This window comes from Pogona vitticeps, chromosome 5 (genome assembly GCF_051106095.1).
Source record: "Pogona vitticeps strain Pit_001003342236 chromosome 5, PviZW2.1, whole genome shotgun sequence".
NCBI classification, from domain to species: domain Eukaryota; kingdom Metazoa; phylum Chordata; class Lepidosauria; order Squamata; family Agamidae; genus Pogona; species Pogona vitticeps.
This window is the reverse complement of record NC_135787.1, coordinates 95,869,468-95,890,166: the sequence shown is the minus strand read 5'-3', so window position 1 is coordinate 95,890,166 and position 20,699 is coordinate 95,869,468. Positions and strand designations below refer to the sequence as shown.

The following is a 20,699-nucleotide window of genomic DNA, read 5'->3' as shown; positions in this document are numbered from 1 at the left end:
TTAGAACTGCTTTTTCTCATCCTTCCTTGGGAGAGATATGGAGGGAAGGAAAAAAAACTATATGTTTTAATTGGTCTTAAATCTTCTGTCTTATATTTATAGTCTTGGCATCCCAGAAGTTTCATCTCAATTCAGAGAACAACGAATCATCTCTGTGTGGAAAATAAGGAAATGCTGATCCAAAAGAAACTTTTTCCCAGTCTCCTTACACAGACTTTGATTCCTCTTGCATATTATTCAGATGCTTTAGTCAAGTTGACTAGACCATCAAATTCTGGGTCTTGGCCTTAATGCTCTTTTTCTTTTTTAGTGTTGTTTCCAGTGAGTTGCAGTGACATCAGTGATAATAAATAGGCCAAGTTTTCTCAACTAAAATTGCACTATACTTTCTATGACAAATTTTACCGTATCTCTGATAAAGTGATACAAGCCCTGGCAACCCCAGAATGGGTGCTCCTGTCATTGATTTTAGGTTGAAAGCTCCTATGTTTAGAGTGAAAGGAATGAGACCGTAAATCAGCATGACAAAGGTGCAGATGCTGTCTTATGAAGAGGATTTGAAGTGGTTTTTGTGTCTTCGATGTGTTCCATCGAAGAGGGTGTGCTTTCTTTTTCACATGACTGTACATTGTATGGAAGAGAATTTGAGTTTCTGCTTATAGTCATGTTTATAAACCTTGTAATATTGTCAGGTGTCTGCAATGAAAAGTGGTGTCTTGCCGATTTCACCTGAGGCGTTGTCCCTTGGTGAGATAACATATCATGATTACCATGGTATTCTTGTGGATGATGAAGAGAAAGTATTAATTCAGAAGAATCTGGGCCCCAAAAGCAAAGTGAGTAGTAAAATAATCCAGGTCACAAAAGTCAAGCGGAACATTTGGTTATGGAATTTCTCTTAATTGTGACATCTCTCTGCCTGTTTCTTTTCCACAAGGTTCTCATACTCAGAAATCATGGTTTGGTAGCAGTTGGAGAAAGTGTGGAAGAGGCTTTCTACTATATACACAATTTGGTGGTTGCTTGTGAGATCCAAGTAAGCATGCCAGTTGTTCACAGTTTTTGGTTGTCAGTGTAATATAACTAAATCAGTGCTATTAGTCTGATGATGTCAGTACAAGATGGTATAGTATAGTAGGACCCCCGGATGGGTTCCAAGCCTGCATGCAGATGTTGAAAAAAGCAGAACATTAACAGCCAATACTATGCATAGCATGGTCTTTGGCTCCCTCTAGTAGCCAGTTCTGGTAACTTCATCCTTAAAAATATATTGGGATTTTCCTTTTAATATTGTGGTGGTTCAGTTGAGGGCTTGGCTGAGGCCAGGCTGTAAGTATTGAAGGGAATCAGCCAGGAAGTGCAGCTGTAAGCGATGACTGATCACCACAGCCCCATATAGGTTTGGCTCCTGTGCTAAATCAGTGCAGGAAGCAACTGTTGGTTTTGGATGTTATTGTTTGTGGATTGTTTTGTGAAACCTTTTGACTGTCAGACCGGAACATGACAGGAGTGATTCACCACAAATATTTTCAGACCGTGGATAAGGGGGTCCTACTCTAAGTGACTTGCTGAAAATATGTATGTAGATTTTTTTTTATTTTGTTCACCATTGGAAGGAAATGTTAAAGTATAATTTTATTGGATGAGTACATTTAACTAGAAAGAAAAGTTTGTTTTAGAGAGATTATAAAGAAGCTAAATTAAAATAAGTACTGGATAGTCATTGTATTGCTTTTTTTATTCTTACAGAAATTTTTTTGCTTGTTTTAAGGTACGTACTTTGGCCAGCGCAGGGGGTCCAGACAATTTAGTGCTGTTGGACCCTGAAAAATATAAAGTGAAGTCTCGTTGTCCTGAGTCTCAAGCAGGGGAGGGAACAGCATCTTATCCAAAATGGCAGACTGGAGAGCAGGAATTTGAAGCTCTTATGCGAATGCTTGATAATTTGGTAAGACAAAGTCTGCTGTATACAACTGCTTTTGCCTTGAAGAAAATGATTTTCAGAGTATCAGTATTAGCAAAGTGTGTATATTTTCCAAAGCAATCTACCAAGTTAGGAAATGTATAGTAACCATGTTGATAGATGATTGTTCTAAACCTTAAGCAAAATATAAGAGTTTGATAATACTTCCTATATTAAATCTGATTGTGCCCATGCGACTAGACATGGAACTCTGTTACCTTCCCACCGTGATGGTACCTATTAATCTACTCACATTTTTACATGCCTTTGAATTGCTAGGTTGGCGGGAGCTGGGACAAGCGACGGGAGCTCCCTCCGTCATGTGGATTCGAACTGCTGATCTTACGATCTTACAGCCCGGAGGCTTTGCGGTTTAACCCGCAGTGCCACCACATTCCCAAAAGGTTATATTATACAGCTAATCAAATGAGTTATCGCCTAATGCGATATTGACAAAGTTGGAATAGCAGGAAGCTGGTTGATATCTTGGGAATATTCTTTTTAAACAAAACAATAAATGTATTGTTAAAAAAAGTTGATAACTCTTTCTGTAAAAACATGTTAAAATTTTTGAAAACATATAGAAAAATATTTACCCCAATAATTTCTTCATTAGATCTAGTAGTAGAGTTTGAGAAATTTCCAGGAAATTTGAAAGGTAGATTGGAAAATCTATTAAGGAAGAAGCAAGTTATTAGATTAAAAGATTGGTTGGAAAAGAAGAGCAAATAATAGTAGTATTAGGATCAGAAAAAAAATCTTGGCTTCAGAACAGTGGACTGAAAAATGGGTAAAAAGACATGGTAAATGTAGGGATTTTGCAATATTTGAAGAAATGGTAATACAGGAGAGAAAAAAAATATAATAATGAAAGGGATAATGAGTAAAATTTGTATGCTTTTAATAGACGCAAAGGGAAAAAAATCTTAAAGCCTTATAAGAGTTTGATTTGGAAGAGGAAATAAGTACTAAGGTATGGAAAAATATATGGGATAAAAGAATATTAAAGTATGTCTTTAAGAATAAAGGAATTTTTTTATAAATTAATATGGAGATGGTATTTAACTCCGGTGAAATAAAATAATACAAATGTTCTAATTAATGTTGGAGAGAGGGGCGGGAAGTAGGTACTGATTTCCATGTGTGTTCACAATGTTAAAAATACAGTGGTGCCCCGCTTGACGATTATCCCGCTTCACGATAAAATAGCTTCACGATGAGGTTTTTGTGATCGCTATTGCGATCGCAAAGCGCTAATTGAATGGGGAAAACCCGCTTTACGACGATTGGTTCCCTGCTTTGGGAACCGATTCTTTGCTTTACGACAATCAAAACAGCTGATCATTGAGTTTCAAAATGGCCGCCCGCTGTTTTCCGGACCTATTTCTGGAAGACAGCAACCAAAAATGGCTTCCCCTATGAAGGATCTTCGCTGGACGATGAGGTATTTCGCCCATTGGAATGCATTGAACCGGTTTTCAATGCATTTCAATGGGTTTTTTCTTTCACTTGATGACAATAATCGCTTAACAGCAATTTTAACGGAACAGATTATCGTCATCAAGCGGGGCACCACTGTATATTGAAAATTTGGAGGTTGGTCTTTAAGGAAGTAAATGAAATATTAAAGTTAAATACATAGATTTGCCCTAAGATGCTAATTTTATCAATACTTGATAATGATCAATGGAGTTGAGCGAAAAAAGAACTAATTTCAAATTTATTAACAGTGGCAGAATTAATAGTAGCAAAAAATTGGAAAGTTAAGCATGATTTTCAATTGGAGGAACAGTATAAAGTTTGGAATATAGCTGTTAAGGATAAATTAATGTATAATATGAAAATTAAGAAGGGATGTTTACATAAGAATATTTTTATTGATATATCGAGAGATTTTATTGAATTTGTGTTTAAAACCGAAAGGGGTGTATGGCTTCATAAGTGCACTTTTAGAAGAGGAATGGAGAAAGAAAGAAAATTGATTGCATCTCAGATGGTCCCAGTGGGGGAATGCAGTTTTTCTATGTTTTAAAGTTTTTCTGTCTCCTTGTGTTATATTTTGTTCTGTATTTAAAAAATAATTTTAGAAAATTGGTACCAAGTAAGCTTGTTGGGGCAATAGTATTCTGTATACTGAGTGACATAGAAAAATAATAAACATTAATTGGCACATCATCACCAAGAAGTCCCTGTCTCCAGTTAGCACTGGGACAGACACTTCTTTAGGTAGCCATAGTGCTTCTGCTCTTGAAAGGGAACAGTTATGATCTCAGAAAGGAAGGGACCTACCTTTTTCCTGATTTTCCAAGTCACAGGGTGTGTAGATCCAATTTTTAAGTGACTTACAGCATTCATAACATGATTGAGCCCATGAAATTAGTTTATAGTTTTTGCAGTGCATTGTCTTAAGCATAAGCTTGTATAAATTTGTTTTTATATACCGTATTTTTTGCTCCATAAGACGCACCGGACATTAAGACGCACTTAATTTTTAGAGGAGGAACACAGGGAAAATATATTCTGAACCAAATAGTGTAATACAATATTTAATAAACTATAACAGAATAATATCTGAACCATGTAAAGTGAACAGCAGTCAACAGTGGCATTAATATAGACCATTATCAGCCAGTGATAAGACCTATACCACTCTACCTATATTTTACATTTCCTTTCATCCACCACCTCCCCATGCTTATAGAAATGTCTCAATGACAGATGAGATTGTTGTGCAACTCTGCTCAGCTACAGCTCAAGCCTATAGTAAGTTAGAAATGGTTTGTCTGATTTGGCACTGCATTGAGAGGTCCCTTTTAGTTGTGTGGAGGATAAATAGTGAAATTAAACTGTTCAACAGCTGGTTTTCCTTATTTACTTTAGGTTATGCAAAAGAACAGCAACACAAAGCTTAACCCATTCACCAGCAGTAGCACATGCTCAGCATAAGACCAAATCTCGGGTTTCTGACATAATTGAACATTTATAGCATGCAAGGCACAACAGGTTAGGCCACACAAAGCCAAAAAAAACTGAATACAAACTATAGTAGCTGAAATCAGGAAGCAAGTACTGTAATCCAGTTAGAAGTCAGGAGGCACAGTTAGTTTCCTTGCTGCAACACCCTTTGGAAATACATTCTCTATTAGATGCCCAGAACTAGTTGAAAAGTTTGCAAGTTGAATCCAAATTTCCCATAAAAATGCATTGAAAATTAATGCATTTTTATGGGGGGGGGGGGAAGGTCAGAAACTTTAAAAAACTTAAAAGAAAGTCACTTACCAGGTACTGTAGACTGAGCCTTGCTCTTCACAATGCCTTGGTAGACCCCAGAACAGCCAAAAAAGAGCCCCAAACAGCTAAAAGCCAGTGGGCAGCCGGCAGCCATTTTGTGCTCTTCTCCGTTCTCTTCTCAGCTCCTTCCCCCTCCCCTCTCCCCACCTAACAGCTGATCGGCGCTGGTCTGAAAGGCTTTGCAGAGAGCTTTTAAAGCAAGTACCCCTATGCACGTTTCTACACAAGCAGGTTTCAACTCAAACGGAGCACCTTTTCACCCAAACACAGTTTAACCCAAAACAAACAGCTTTTAAAGTAAAACTAGCAGATTTTAAAGACAAGAATGCACGTTTCTACACAAGAATGCAGGTTTCAACTCAAACGGAGCACCTTTTCACCCAAGCACTAACCCCAAACAAACAGCTTTTAAACTGAATTTTACATTTTAAAACGACAATACCAGGCAGTCCCAGGTCTCTCTCCCAGCTCTCTAACTGCTAGCAAGGAAGCAGACAAGCAGCCTCTTCACTAACTGAAAGTTTGAATTTCCCCGCTTTCCCTGCCTTCCCCGCATATTAGGTATGCTAATATCTGTGCACTGGAGGATTTTGGGAGGAACATCCAGCCCCTGATGGGGTCCTGTGGGGCACCCCAAAACACTGAAGAGCTCTCTTGGCCTCTTTCGGGACTGGGGCTGTGCAGCCGGAGGTCACCATGCCTTTGGGGGACAGGGCAAAGAAAGGGGCAGGTGGTTTAGGGGACATTCCAACTCATACCTGGCAGGGGAGATATCACTGTTGTAAAAGTGGTTTTCCTGGGGTAAGGCTCATCTATTGCATTCTGGATGTGCTGACCCCTGTGATTTTCCCAAATGTGGGGGAATCAGCTGCTTAAGTGGGGGACTATGTTTGTGGTTTCCCCTGTTCTTTCTAGAATTACTCTTTCCTCTTTGGTCCTTGGCTATTTTCACTGCCTGCTACCATAGGACTGTTAGCCTCGCTGGTTTTCCAGGTGGGCTGCAGGAAGCAGATCCTGGAAAACCAGCAGTGCAGAATGGTGGGGTCCAAACAGCAAGCAGTCTCTGGTCCTAGTTCAGAGGCCTCCCAGCATGGCAGTAGGGGGTTTCTGGGTGGTGGTGGTGGTTGAACCCCTTTTTTCTGTATTTGTTCCATAAGACGCACATACTTTCTCCCCCACTATTTGGGGGGGAAGTGTGTCTTATGGAGCAAAAAATACGGTATAGACACTTAGAAATTTAAGACAATGCTTCTTGGACTGACACACCACTTCTCTGATGGGCATAAGAATTTTATTTATGTACTTCAAGATGTGTTTCATAACTTGTCTATATATTTTGTAAAATCCCAAAATGGCATGATTATTCATGCCATTTTCAAGCTAATAAAGGAATTCAACCAAAAAGGTTTGGTGAGGGAATGACATAAGTGTTGGTAAATAAAGTACAAAAGGCACATGGGTAACTCAGGATACACGTATATGGAAACAAGTGATGACATGTGAGTCAGAGAGGAATATAGTACATAAAAATCCCTGAGCATACAGAAGCTTGTAGAATTAACAGAGAAACTGGGAATGTGTTCTGATCAGCCCTACATACAAATCATTTTCTTTTTTCACTTGGCACAAATATTATTTCCTCTCTTTATAATACACATGTTATTTTCAAATGTTACTGTATATCCTTCTTTTGTTAACACTGAAATACTGAGAATATTTGTTTCCAGATTGGAGACATTATTAAATTCCTTTTTCAAACCTGATACATAAACCTTCCCCTTTCCAACCACAGGAGAAGTCTGTCCATTTTCCATTTTCACAAAGCTCTGTTCCGATGCACATCTTCAAGATGTGTTTCATAACTTGTCTATATATTTTGTAAAATCCCAAAATGGCATGATTATTCAAGGCAAAATATGGCATTAGCAGAATAGTATGAAAAATTTCAGTACTTTTATAATAATGGTTAGAAACTCCTTATTAGTAGTAGGCTTTGAGACAGAAAATAAAGGTTTGCTATTGTGTTTCCTCAGGGTTACAGAACTGGTTACCCTTATCGATGCCCTGCTCTGAGAGAAAAGTCTAAAAAATACAGTGATGTGGAGATCCCTGCTAGTGTCACAGGGTATTCTTTTGCTAGCGATGGGGACTCGGGCACTTGTTCTCCTTTGCGGCATAGTTTTCAGAAACAACAGCGAGAGAAGACAAGGTGGCTGAATTCTGGCCGAGGTGATGATGCTTCTGAAGAAGGGCAGAACGGCGGCAGCCCCAAGTCGAAGACTAAGGTGTGGACGAACATTACACACGATCACGTGAAACCCTTGCTGCAGTCTCTCTCGTCCGGTGTCTGCGTGCCAAGCTGTATTACCAACTGCTTGGTCTGTGCCTACCTTACTGTTCATAGTTAGATGATGTAGAGCAACTTTTGGTGGCAGGCACTGTGAGGCTTTGGGAATAAAAATACAACATCAGCTCTTTTTCCTACTCTATTTTTAATTTGGTTTCACTTGAGACAAACATTTCAACCATTATAGTGCCAGTTAATATTTATATTGCAGCAAGAATTCTTACTAATAAAGTGAGCGGAATGCAGTTATTCATGTCTAACTGCTCTTCTAACAAATAGCTGGCTGGATAGCTCAATGGGTTGGAGTTCTCCACATGTCTTGTAGAGGATATGTCTTGTAGAGTGGGTAAACTAATTCTGAGTACTCTGTACTTAGGAAATCCTGTAAAGGGTCACTATAAAACAGAATTGTCTCGAAAGTACATAATTATTAATTATTGTAACAATTGATTAATAGCTTAGAGCCTTGCTACTGATGTTTCGCACATAAAGTTTTATATCAGGCAAATACAGGTGACTAAAACTGTTCTTAAAGCTTGATACTATTATCACTGTTTATAACTAAAATGATGCATTCTTTTAAAGATGAACATACCATACAGCAGTGTACTCATTAAATGGTTGCCAAGTTTAAATGTTCTAAGCAGACTGCTCAGTCTTGGTTAAATACTTGGATAGTTACCACATTCAATAAAATCAGTGGAGCAGCTTTGAATTATATTACATTTTATCACCAAAAAGATTATAGAGTTTAATTCTTTGAACTTGTTCTTAAACACTTCTTGATAAATTAACCTCTGTCACTCTACCTACTATGCCATTCTCCCTGCTTCTCTACCCATTATCCTAAAGCCTCCCAGTGTTCATAGCCTTCTGCATGAATTGTTGCATGTAAATAGATGGCCATAATTTGAAAATCTTTTCTCTAGTATCAGCTGGGTGTGGCATGACTAAAGTGCAGCTTGGGCAACTATCAGAGGAAAAAAAACTAGGTGCTGTTTAGGAAATTAAAGTTGATACTTCAGTCTTGATTAAAGGTTTTCAATGTGCTATCATAATGATAGCTGTTTGGAAATGCTTATTGTTATGGTATATATTACTCTGTTTCTGAAATTCAGATTTTGTGCATGGTCCAGGCTTTGTAAGGCTGATTTAATGTAGAGCTGACAACATAGAAACGTCAGGTTTTAGATGGAATTACTCATAGCTGTTCTGGTAATAATATAGTTAAACTTCTAGCATGAACATTATACTTAGTGTTTTCTTTTACATACATTTTACTGTCCTGATGCAACCCTACATTTGGGATGCTGTCATTTTTCCTTTTCAGGATATTAATGGGGACTCTGGTTGCTCTTAGCCAACACAGGTTTAACTAAATACTCACAGATAAAAAAATAGGAGAGCTTCTTGGACTGTATAATGATGTTTTTTGTTATGTCTAGTACTGTCAGATGCTGAAGCATTCAATATTTTTTGTTCTGGAGTAAGAGCAGGCAGCTTCCAAGATTCCACAATTTTGGAGGTCCACCTACTTCCTAAGAGCCTACCAGATCATTTTGACCCCTCCTGTAACCCCCCATGCTTTCCTTTTTTTCCCCTTCAGGTATACAGTCACATCTCCTGTAGAGCTCTTTTTCACAGTTCTCCTGTCCCCTCATGCTCCAGAACTTTAAATAGACTGGAGAAGGCTCTCTTCATTACTGGCCAGTTATTTCTCTTTTTTTAAAAAGCCTCCCCTGGACTTAAAGGAAGTCTGAAAATTGTATGAGGGTCAGATTGTCTATTCAGGGGTACTGGCAGGCCACAGGCCTCATAGACATTGTCCTTTGTTGACTTTGTCCACCCCATTCTATATATTGATACAACCCTGAAAAAGTTAAGAAAGTTTTTGTGTTTCTTTGAACACATAAAAGATTATGTATATATATGAAATCTGAATAAAGGGGAAAATTAGTCTTGGTTTAATATTTTTGTGGAGCAATTTGTAATCCTTCTGCAGTTACCCTGGTCTATGTATTTGATTTTTAATGCTCTATTTTTTAAAAGGTTCAGTTTTATGCTAAGGTTTTTAAATAATGATGTTAAATATTTCTAATAAAAAGCTGGAATTATTTTTATTTGGGAAAATGAGAATCAGTGAGTGAGTATCCATAGCTCCATGTTCATTCCATGTTTTACTTCATATTTGCAAAACATTTTAAAATTGTGTTGCTTTCTAACGAGTTCTATTTTTGGTTTTTTGTCTTGAAATTATAGGGGGGTAGCATTGGTGTAAAACTGGTTTGTTTTAATGTTCAGTGCATTTTTTCTGCAAAAACAATTGGCATTAATTAATGAGGTCCAGCTATTGTAAAGAAAAATCCCATATTTGTGGTATAGAGCTGTCTTGCAATATACTAAATGTACTGGCCATATAAAACAACCTTCTGCAAATAAATCATAAAGTGCTTTGTGTATGGGATTTTTGTTGTAGTCTTTGAGGCTGTAAGCTTTATATAAAATATTTTTGACATCACCAAACTCTTCCCTTAGGCCGATCCATTTATTTACTTATGCAAAAAACAAAAACAAAAAAAAAACCTCTTCTGAAAACTCAATTCTGAGTTTTGTGTTTAATTCAAACTTTGGTGATGCCCACTCTTTCATCATAGTACAGAATCATTCACTTAGCCTGGTTCTTGACATCACATTGCTTTTCATATTTCTGTCATCTTGTGCTTTTTGTTGGCTTTAATGTGTTTGAACATAAGGGAATTGAATCAATGATACAAAAATTAAAAGGCAACTAAAAAAAATTTGGTGTCTTTGTTAGATTTATATTTCAGTACCCTTTCACATCAGATAAACATCTCATTTGTATGCATAATTACTAAACACTACTGAGCTTGAGTGGAACTTGCTCCAAGGAAAATGTGGATGTGATTGCAACATGACCAATTAACAGATTTTGAGCAAGCATATTTTAGAGTTCACCTTGTCTGCATTAATTTAACTAGCCCTCTTGAAGCATTTTTCCAAAATGCCTTTTTTAGTTCTGTGCTGAGACTGTTTTTAATATTTTATATGTTCCTATTTCTCTTGAATGCACAGAAGTGCAGCTTAACAGCTGTCTCAAGGCTGAGGAATGTTCCTTCCTGTCCCCTCAATGGGGTATAATCATTGATTCATTTCTCAGTGCTGTGTATGCATGATTTACTGTGCTGTAAAAGTGATGCTACTAATGTTATAGTCATTTTACCAATTTTGATACATGTAATTATTCTTGATATTTACAGTGGACTAAAGAGGATGGACATAGAACTGCCACCTCTGCTGTCCAAAATCTGTTTGTTCCCTTGAACACTAACCCAAAGGAGGTCCAAGAAATGAGGAACAAGGTTTGTATTGCTAATCAGTATCTCCTTTCTTGATATGATAAAGTCCTAGACATAGTTGAAAAAAAATAGATATCTTGTGGTGGAATGATACATGCTTAGAAGTTCCCTGTGTCTCTTATTGGATACCACTTACATGAATAATAGCAATATCATGTCCTAACAAGACAGAAAAATCTGACAAATTATGAACATCTCCCCTAAGTCTGTTTTCTCCAACAACCTCATTAGAACAAATGCTTCTGCCAAGTAGAATATTGCAGACCTGTTTGGATTTATTACTTGTATCTGCTTCATTGCTGAGGTAGCAAGTGGTTTTCAGACAGTCCCTCAGAGATAGATCAGCTTGTGTTTCTTGTTCTCTCTTCCATCTTCATTCAGATCTCCAGTGTTTCTCCCCCTGCCCTGCCCTGTTTCCTCTTTTCTCTCAATTGAAGTAGCAGTTGTTGTATTTCTACACACTGCATCAGTAGCCCTCTATAAATCTGTGTGTGACTTGAATTTGGAATTGCAGTATGATCGTTACTTCTATGGTTTTAACAGGAAGTGTGTTCTTCCTATATTCCAGTAGAGTCTCTTCCTTTGTTCCTTCTCTATGCAAAATAAATGCAACTTGTTATAACTAAAGGTATGGCAGAAATAGACTAAAAATTTTGCAGTCACAAAAATTGGGATGTAGTGAAGGACCTTGGTTTCCACAGAAATTTTTGATACAATGCTGCTTGTATTTTCTTGAATGTTTAATGAAAAAAAGAATATATTTGCATGCAGGGATACCTTATCTACATAAAGACTCGGTGCATGGTTTTAGTTCCCTCTCTTGTTCATACTTCTTTAATGGGTATTTTTCCTCAGATCCGGGAGCAAAATCTGCAGGACATTAAAACTGCTGGTCCACAGTCTCAGGTTCTTTCTGGAGTTGTTGTAGACAGGAGCCTTGTACAGGTGAGAGCAAAAGCTGCTTTAAAATACAGGCTGAGCCATATTTTATGATCTACTCATGCTGGCACCTAATGCATCATTATGAAATTATTCTTTAATTGACAGAAAGTAACTGTTTATAAGGTAAGTGTTAGAGGTAATGTTTTGCTGTCTTTGCAGCCATGCTCAGGATCAGAAAGCATGTCCCTGGCAGAGTGCTGCTTTCGGTGCCAGTTGCAGTGCATGAGACATGGAAAGGCTGTTTCTCAGTGAGCTCTGAACTAATCAGACTGAGCTGTCACTGACTACATTTGAAAAATGGTTGAGTACAAAGCCATTGTTGCTACAATATAGTTGCTACAGTATAGTTTATAATGAACTCTTTATTTCAAATTATACATTTATTTTAAAATGTTATTACACAGTTATCAGTTTAAAAATTGAGAAGCTTAATTACTTGGCTAAATAAATTTGTCAGAAAAAAGAAGTTTGATTGGTCATCATCATGATTCTCATCAGTAAGTTTAGGTTAGTGTATCTGTGCATGTTACTTCATCGTCATTGCTTCTATATCAACATTTCCTGATTCTCTGCATGTTTTGTAGCCCATGTCATAATGCTCTTAGCTGATAATCTGAAGCCTGAGCTTGGTTTGCCCTGTTCACTCAATTTACTGTTACAGGATGCTCCCCTCTCAGACTGTACGGAAACAATTGAAGGGCTCGATCCCACAGAGCAGGCCTTTAGTCCCGGTAAATCTGTCTCTGTTAGAAAGGTACTTACTGCCCTGTCATACTGCTCTAAATGCTGTTGTATATCTTTTAACGTCTTTTTTATCCTGGTTTGTAACTTATTTTGATTTGTTTGTAAATATGAAAAGGGCTAGATGAATCTATGTTCAGATGTGTGATATAACACATTACATATCTTCAAAATATAGCTTCAAATAACTTGAAATGAAGGTGACAGTCTTACTACTTTTAGGATCTTAAATAATATATGCAGGTCTTTAAGCTTGTATGTATAACTTTGCTTTATATCGTCTGTGATAGACAACCTGGTTACATCAGTGTAATTTTCTAAATATTCACCAGTTGGATTTAGAATAGTAAGTTAACAAATAAGTTATAAATGGTGATAGCTCTTTTTTGTGAAGAGAACTGTATATAGATGAGCTCAGGTGCTTCTAAGGATGTTGTGGCTTTCTGAAGTCTTCTTTATAAAGAATGTACAAAGCCAGATCTCACACAAGTACAAATATATCTGTCAGTGTGAAAAACTGTAAAACTAACCATGGTAGTACGCTTTAAAATTGTACTTTCTGATGCAGAACATCTTCACATCCTTGTAGGAAACCTATGTAGTATAATTGCATTTAATTGAATCGTGTAGAATGACACATATGAGTCAGTCTGAAGTTATTTTCAGTTAAAGTTACTTTCAGTTGCTTGGTTTATCACTTTTAGAGAAGACCTAGGCTTCCCAAGCCTCAAAAGAGTCCCAGAAGGTGGCGATTTCGCCCCCTCTGACACCCGGGGGGGGAGGGTGAGTCTCTAAAGGGTCCTGGAACACCCCCTAGGACCCTTTTGAGACTCAGCCTGCCTCCCTGGAGGTCAGAGGGGGTGAAATCGCCACCTTCTGGGAGTCTTCTGAAGCTTCCCAAGCCTCAAAAGACTCCCAGAAGGTGGCGATTTCACCTGCGCTGGCCCCGTGGGGGGTGGGGGGAGCGTCGCAAGGGTCAGAGTGAGCCTTCCAGGAACCTTACAATGCTCCCCCCACCTGGAAGCTGGCGATTTCGCCCACGCTGGCTCCGTAGGGGGAACGTCGCAAGGGTCCTGGTAGGCTCACTCGGAACCTTGCGACGCTCCCCCCTACGGGGCCAGTGGGGGCGAAATCGTGGCCTTCACTCCATAAGATGTACAGACTCCCCACACACACTTTTTTTTGGGGGGGAGTGCATCTTAAGGAGCAAAAAATACGGTGCATCTGTTAAAGAAATTGACAATTTTAGATCTTAAATCTGTAAACTTCATATCATTTATTATTAATTAATATCATCACAGCTCTGTCGTTTAGGCCTCTGGCTGAGGAGCCAGAAGTAGGGAATTCATTTCCTTACGTTGCCTCTTGACAGCGGCTGGACTTGATGATCCATAGGGTCCCTTTCAGTTCTAAGATTCTGAAATCAAATGTATGACACTTGAACAATGGCCTCGGAGTACTATATGATTTATAACACTCCTTCGTAGTTTGAGTTTGTGGTAATCTGTCACAGCTGTCACTTTTCCCTCATAAGGTTAATTTCAGTGTCAGATCAGATAACCATGTAAGTCATATCAAAGTTCATCTGGATATCAATGTACAAGTTGTTTCTTTATTCAAATGCTCTAACTCTTCAGTGGTTGGAGGATTTCTGTGACATTTCACATTTTCTCCACAACCTACATTTGAACCCATGAGCAAGTTCAAACATGTTTATGAGTAATATGGCCTTTCTCATCAGTTTACTCAAAAACCTGTTCAAATCCACCCATAAGCTCAAACATACAGTAGGTTGCAGGGGAAAAAAAGACATGTCATAGAAAACCTCCCTCAATGATGTTGTTCTCTAGACATCCACATCCACAGTATTCCTGCCCTGATTTACAAGCTTTATTAATCTGTTTGCTTCTGTGTTCTATATGCATAAAAATATCAAAAGTCCAACATTGAATACATGTAACTTAGAAGTTGAAGACGCATTTGCTTCATCTTATCAAATCAGTCTTTACAGAGGTGAAAAAAACAGTAGGTGCAAATGTTTAAATTATGTGAAATTTATCTGTAATTCAGCTATGGAAAGTTGCCAGCAGAAGTCAATTCAAAACATAAAAAGACAAAACCTAAGTGGCAAGCTAATATTAAGTCATGATTCAGTCCAAAATACAGGCGCAGAAAAGTACAGTAGTAATATACATCTGGAATCAAATAGAGGAAGGAGGATATTTTAATTCCATTCTAAAATATAGGAGCCTTATAACTTTAAATGGCACAATCAAAAATAAGAGAGTATATCTCTTAGAATATCTTAACAATAAAAATATATAGAAGTTAAAAATGTATTATTTAGCTTTTCAGCATATCCGGGCACACAAGAAAAGTATTTAATATTCTCACCCAGTCAAGCCAGCCATTTCAATTTATGGAGGAAAATTAATGATTTCCTTGTCTGTTGTTCCTCTGTGCCATCCTTCTTAACTTGCTTCTTGCTAACAGTTTATATATTTATATTTTTCTCAGTGTTTTGCTTAATTAAGGTAAACAAGTAGATACCTGCACACTCAGCAGTTAGCTACCATGGTGCTTAAAACGGAAATTTCAATGAAACTGATCTGTACTGCAAAATGAATGTGAGGTTATTTGTGAAATTTTAGATTGATGTTCAGTTTGGGTTATGGCTTAATTTGAGTTTGTAATGGGCATATGAACTGTCTGTACCCCATTATCATTAGCTGGTCAATGATCGTAATAAAGATTGAATTGAATGATCTGTACTGCAGAAAATTTTGATTTGATTGTTTTATAAACAGAAAAACTGATTTTGCCTCTGAAAAAGGGGTACAGCATTTTTCTATAGACTTCACTTGGTTGGAAAATTCTATTTAATTATCTTCGGCTATCCCCAGGTTGTAAACCCTATTGGGTACCAACATGCTATGCTAGTCTTGTAGAGCTAAAGGTGCTTTGCACATATTTTGCCAACCTTGTAAAATTAGCTGCCTGCACTGAAGTAACCTCTAACAGGTATTCAGTTGACTGCTGTTCAAACCTCAATTTTTATGACACCCTGCTTTTCCAGAGTACAGTTCTTGTACCTGCCTCTTAATGTGGCATGTGGGCTGTAGTTTGGAGACCCCTGATCTAGGGAAACGGGGGGGGGGGGGGGAATCTATTTCAACTTCAAGAAACAGAAAGTTTGTTAAGAAATGAGACTTTCCTCTATTTCTGGATGTGTCTGTCATTTCATTTTCATTGAAAACCTGGAATTAAACTTTAAGAAAAGTTTGTTTTGCACAATTCTTTGGAAATTACTATGTTACAGTTGCAAAGAGTTAACAGTAAATAGGAACACTGTTTTTATATGATATTCTAAGGAGCGGGGAAAATTATCAAGCAGCATCTTTCTTCTTATAACTACCATATCTGAACATTTACTAGAAAAACATCCTTCCTTAAGTGAAAGGAGTAGGGCAGCGACTGTAGAAAGTGAGCCCTCCAGGAAAATGGTTAGCAGTTGTGAAGTATTGTAGTCAGAGGAGGAAGGCTGTCTCACCACATCCCCATGTGATTTTTTTTGGCTATTTTTGTTAGATATTTGAGTCCCCAAAAGAGAGAATAAAAGAAAGGAAGGATTTGTAGAGAGAATCGGGGAGGGTAACTCTGGTTGTTCCACTTGCTTCAAAATTCACTTTAGTTAGCTCCTTAGAGAAGACCAGAAACATTCCTTTCCCAAAACAATATCTTGCTTAGTAGTAGCCAGCTGAGGGAATGCATTTGGGCCACCAGTGAATAAGGAAATATCCCCACTCCCCCCCGCCTGAATTTTCCCATGAGGCAGATAACAACATGGACCACCAGCAAACAGATAGGAATCATAACTAGAGATGGGGGTATTCGTATACAAATATCCCCGCACAGCTGGACTTAACGAGGGGCCAGCCCCCGCAGCCACCAATCCATTTGTGTCTGGCAGCGGCTGCAGCCTCACTCATCCTTCCAAGTGCTCCTGGAGCTCTGCTCACTTCCTGCTCGACTAGCAACTCAGCAGCCATGCAGGGAGACTTCTCTTCCCACTGCCTAGAGTGTCCAGGTGAGCAGGAAGGGAGTGAAGCACCGGGAGCCATTGAAAGGATGAGTGAGGCCACCGCCGCTGGACATATGAGAGTGGATGGGCTGGCCCCAGGGGCCAGCCCTTTGTTAAGTCCAGCTGCACGATGATATTCGTATACGAATACCCTCATCTCTAATCATGACAGATCTTTTTGGAGAAGGAATAAAGGGATTGATATGTTTTCATAGTTTCACAGTTTTAAGAGGAGCCATCCATTCATGCTTTGGAAGAGTTATGATGATGTCAATTTGAAAATACCCTGTATTTTTCAGGATGAGGGCAAGGGGGCCAAAAATCACAAGGAATGAGAAACCCAGAATACACCTTCAAGAATTTTCATCCTGATAAGATTCCTTTCCCAGCATGTAATACTCCAGCAGATCTTCCTTAACATCAAATTGATTGTAAGGGAAGTTGCAGAGTAACATAAGGAGCAAACCAGCACAAGGCTGATGTGCTCCTTGGAATCAGTTTCTGAGAATCACAAAGACCTGTTATATCCTGCCCCATTACCATCTTTAAAAAAATCCAGAGCTGTTAGCCATCTGTCTTGCCTGTTGTCATACCATTTGGGTCTGTGAAATGATTTCCAGCATGCTCAACAGTGTTCATTGTAGACAGTGGCTAAAACTATATATAGCCAACATTGTAACTCTTACTTCTGCAAACAGGGATTATGAATTTCCACTTTTTTTGTAAATCATGTGCATATCCAGTGTAGGTACCTCCATTATTTTTCTAACCTTTAAAGTACATCTTACATCAGAATCTGTTGTGTTTTTGGTTGCCCAATATAACAATACAGTCAAGGCTATGTATGGCATGGGATTTGATGCCTCGTTCATGGCCTTTAGAATCTCCTTATATCTTTGTTTTGAGAAGCATACTTTTATTAGATAAATAAACTTTATCAAAGGATTCCATGAACAAGGATGCCAGGGACATGTAACATCTTACTTTGGGAAATAACAAGGGCATAACACTGTTATTTTCATGAAGTAGCATAATGACTTGTAACAATGTTACTTTATTCATTCCTTTTAAAGCAGTGGGGTTTTTTATAGTTCTAACCCCCTTTAATAATAGCCATGTAATCTGTGACCCCCTTTCTCCACCATTGTTTGGTTTTTGATCAAGTGAAGGGTCCAAACACACTGCATGATTTGAGCTGGCAGCTAATTGTTGAGCAACAGTTTCATCTTGATAAACACTAGATCTTGTGGAGTGTTCAAAGTATGTACCAACTATTGCTATTTTCTGATTTTTTTGGTGGTTCAGACTGACCTCTAATAGGGATTAAGTAATTCAAAGAATTAGATTCAGTTAGAATACTTTTGGTGCTGTTTGATTCTACTGGGATGCCTTCCAGATTTGGTAGGTTAGACTTTTCTGGAGAATTCTTTGTAAGATTAATTGTGTGCTTAGCAAAAGGAGTGCTTAGCACTCAGTCAGAAAGTTCCATAGGCCACTTACCTACCAGCTTTGCACTGAGGCAAGTCCCAAGACCTCAGCAGTGCGTAGCGTAAGCCCCTTAAACAAGTCTGACCTTAAAAGAACACTTTACTTTTACTCAGTACTTTGCAAGTACAGAGACATAGGCTTTGTGACTCCTTAGAATTCACAACAACTCAGTTAGGTAGGACTAGATAGCTAGTTTGTGGCCCTCTCCATTTGCTGGATTTAGCCAGACCCTGCTGTTCAAGAGACCAGTCCTTTTGCAAGAATTTTTATAATTTTTATTAGAAAAATGGAGTTTCATAGAATCAGTTAATATTGCTCAATCTTTAGCATAAAGAACATACTCAAAGATTATTACAGTTAAATAAAATAACTAATCCCCATTAAAATAAAAAAGCACTGATAAGCTGGGCTAAGGTGGGTAGCCCCACCTCCTTCTTTCTTTTTCCTCACATTCTCTCTCCTTCAAACCATATGCTCAAACCATCAAGTTCTTTTTCTCTCCACTCATCATGGAATTGAACCTCTCCCACATAACCCATCATCCATTTTCTACATTCTCTAACTCCTCCCTTCTTCTTGACAGTTCATGGCTGTTAACCAATTAGCCTCAAGGGGCTGTAACACCTTCCTCTGCCCCCAATTCCCATGAAGATCCAGGTGTTCTATCTCTTCTCCAATTAGCTCGGAATGTTGAGTCTTTCACGAGCCTCTTTGTCCAACCTTCAGCTTTATCTCGAACCACCACACTGTACTGGTTTTTAGAAAAACACTCTCGTAGCACTTGGAAAAACACATTCCAATGTCTCTCAAATCATCTTCACACAGAATCTGTCTCACTCCATCTTACATTTCATTGACTACATATCCCACACTGCTTCAACTACATCACAGCTTGCTTTGGAGCATTTGTTTGTGCAGAATTCTGAGGCATCCTTAGATATCTCAGTTGAGGTGCTGAGCTGTTTTCCTTGTCAGATCTAGCACTGATCCTGTTAACTGTAAGTCATGTGATGACTATTTTCCTAGGGCACTGAGCACTTACTTATTTTTCCCTACTCTGTTCTTAATGCCCTCCAAATCCACAGAGAGGTTAGACTTATCTTCCAGCGGATTGGTTTCTAAGGGGTTAAGATACTGCTTTGATAGAGCTCTGTCCTTTAGCAAATTAAGTACTAATAGCTAATGTGCTATTCCTTTATTATCACCATGAGATAATGTTGAAATTTTGGTTGAGCAGGCTGGAAACACTGAGATTTCAAGGTCAGATGCGTTGGCATTCTGCCAGCATTGGTTGCAGTCAGAGGACAGATCTTTTCATCATCAAAAACTCTATTTGCTAACATACCAAAAATGGATAGAAACCTTTTAATTTTTAGTAACATCGAGAGTATTGTTGACAGCTTAAAAGTCAGTAGAACTCTTACATTTAACAGTAAATCTGGTTGTCTCTCAACTTTCTACAGGTCAATAAACCAGATATCTGAGCATGATAGGGGACTCAGTGAATGTTGGATATTTCTCCTATTTGTCCTTTGTCCTTGATTTGTCTAGTTATTAGTAATGTGCAGCACTATTTGGTTGATCTCCAGCCTACAGCATTTTCCTCCCTTATCCTAGCTCACGCCTCCAGCTGTTGCCTCTTCTTGGAGAAGTAGCCAAGGGGTGGAGCTTTCCAGTTGGAATATATGGTCCATTTGATTTGCAAACTCAACCCTTTGATGGTGACGCATTGTTTAAAGGAGAATTTGTCTCTGCTTGATCTTAGGTTCTGATTCTAACCAAAGAACTTCATATCTATTTGAGCATGCAAGAGCAGAACTGCTCACCAAGTCCTTTTGTGATATCAGATTGTTGATCCATAATTGTTTGACAGGTTTTGGCAGGGAATGAGGGTTGATCTTGCTCTTGATCTATTTTTCTTCCCCATGTCCTGCAAATGCAACTAATGTCTCTGCAGTAAGGTAGGTAAAGTGTCTCTAAAAATATTTCAGGCCAACAGGGCAAAACAGAGCCAATGAGCAGCTGAATACAGCTGTAGTGCTATCACCATCTTCCCAGGAGGCCCCATATTCAGGGTTTTGTTTTAATGTATGGCTCACAGACTCTCCACCTGCACAAGTCTCACCTTTGAACTGATTATTTTGCCATCAGCTTGCATGCTTCAGTTTGTGAGAATACCTACCCTGACCCCTTGGGCCACTTAATATTAGCTGCCCTTCCTTTCACTCATTAGCTCCAACGTGCACTATCTCCTATTGGGCAAGATGTAGCTGTTGTCTTGCCTACATAGGAAACTGAATACTTTTCCCAGGATTGATGTCTTCCATTGTCTAGTGCAAGGCATGTTACCCTTAATAGCTCTTTCACTAATTTTTTGATATTAATATCTAGAACAACTTCATTCTTTCACAGCAAGATGTGATTAGTCCTTCCTTTCCCTATTTTTATAGATTCAAAAGTGCCTGAAGG

General features: G+C 38.4%; 1 protein-coding gene and 1 pseudogene across 12 annotated transcripts in view; both read left to right on the top strand.

Moving 5' to 3' along the window:
• ADD1 (adducin 1) overlaps nucleotides 1-20,699 on the top strand; it is a 74,413-nt gene that overhangs the window by 27,829 nt on the left and 25,885 nt on the right. For 3 of the 12 annotated variants that reach the window (XR_013545580.1, XM_020811199.3, XM_078394106.1), the window contains exons 7-13: nucleotides 693-836; nucleotides 938-1,036; nucleotides 1,772-1,948; nucleotides 7,288-7,539; nucleotides 10,880-10,981; nucleotides 11,834-11,923; nucleotides 12,582-12,674. Coding sequence is in view for 8 of the 12 variants with exons in the window: in XM_020811199.3 (XP_020666858.1) it covers nucleotides 693-836; nucleotides 938-1,036; nucleotides 1,772-1,948; nucleotides 7,288-7,539; nucleotides 10,880-10,981; nucleotides 11,834-11,923; nucleotides 12,582-12,674 (957 nt within the window). In the remaining 4 variants the exon portion in view is untranslated. Of the gene's footprint in view, nucleotides 1-692; nucleotides 837-937; nucleotides 1,037-1,771; nucleotides 1,949-7,287; nucleotides 7,633-10,879; nucleotides 10,982-11,833; nucleotides 11,924-12,581; nucleotides 12,675-20,699 lie in introns of all 12 variants that reach the window. The other 9 variants (XR_013545578.1, XM_020811197.3, XM_020811201.3 and 6 more) reach the window with 3 other exon arrangements.
• LOC140707846 (U1 spliceosomal RNA) lies at nucleotides 6,005-6,159 on the top strand (annotated as a pseudogene).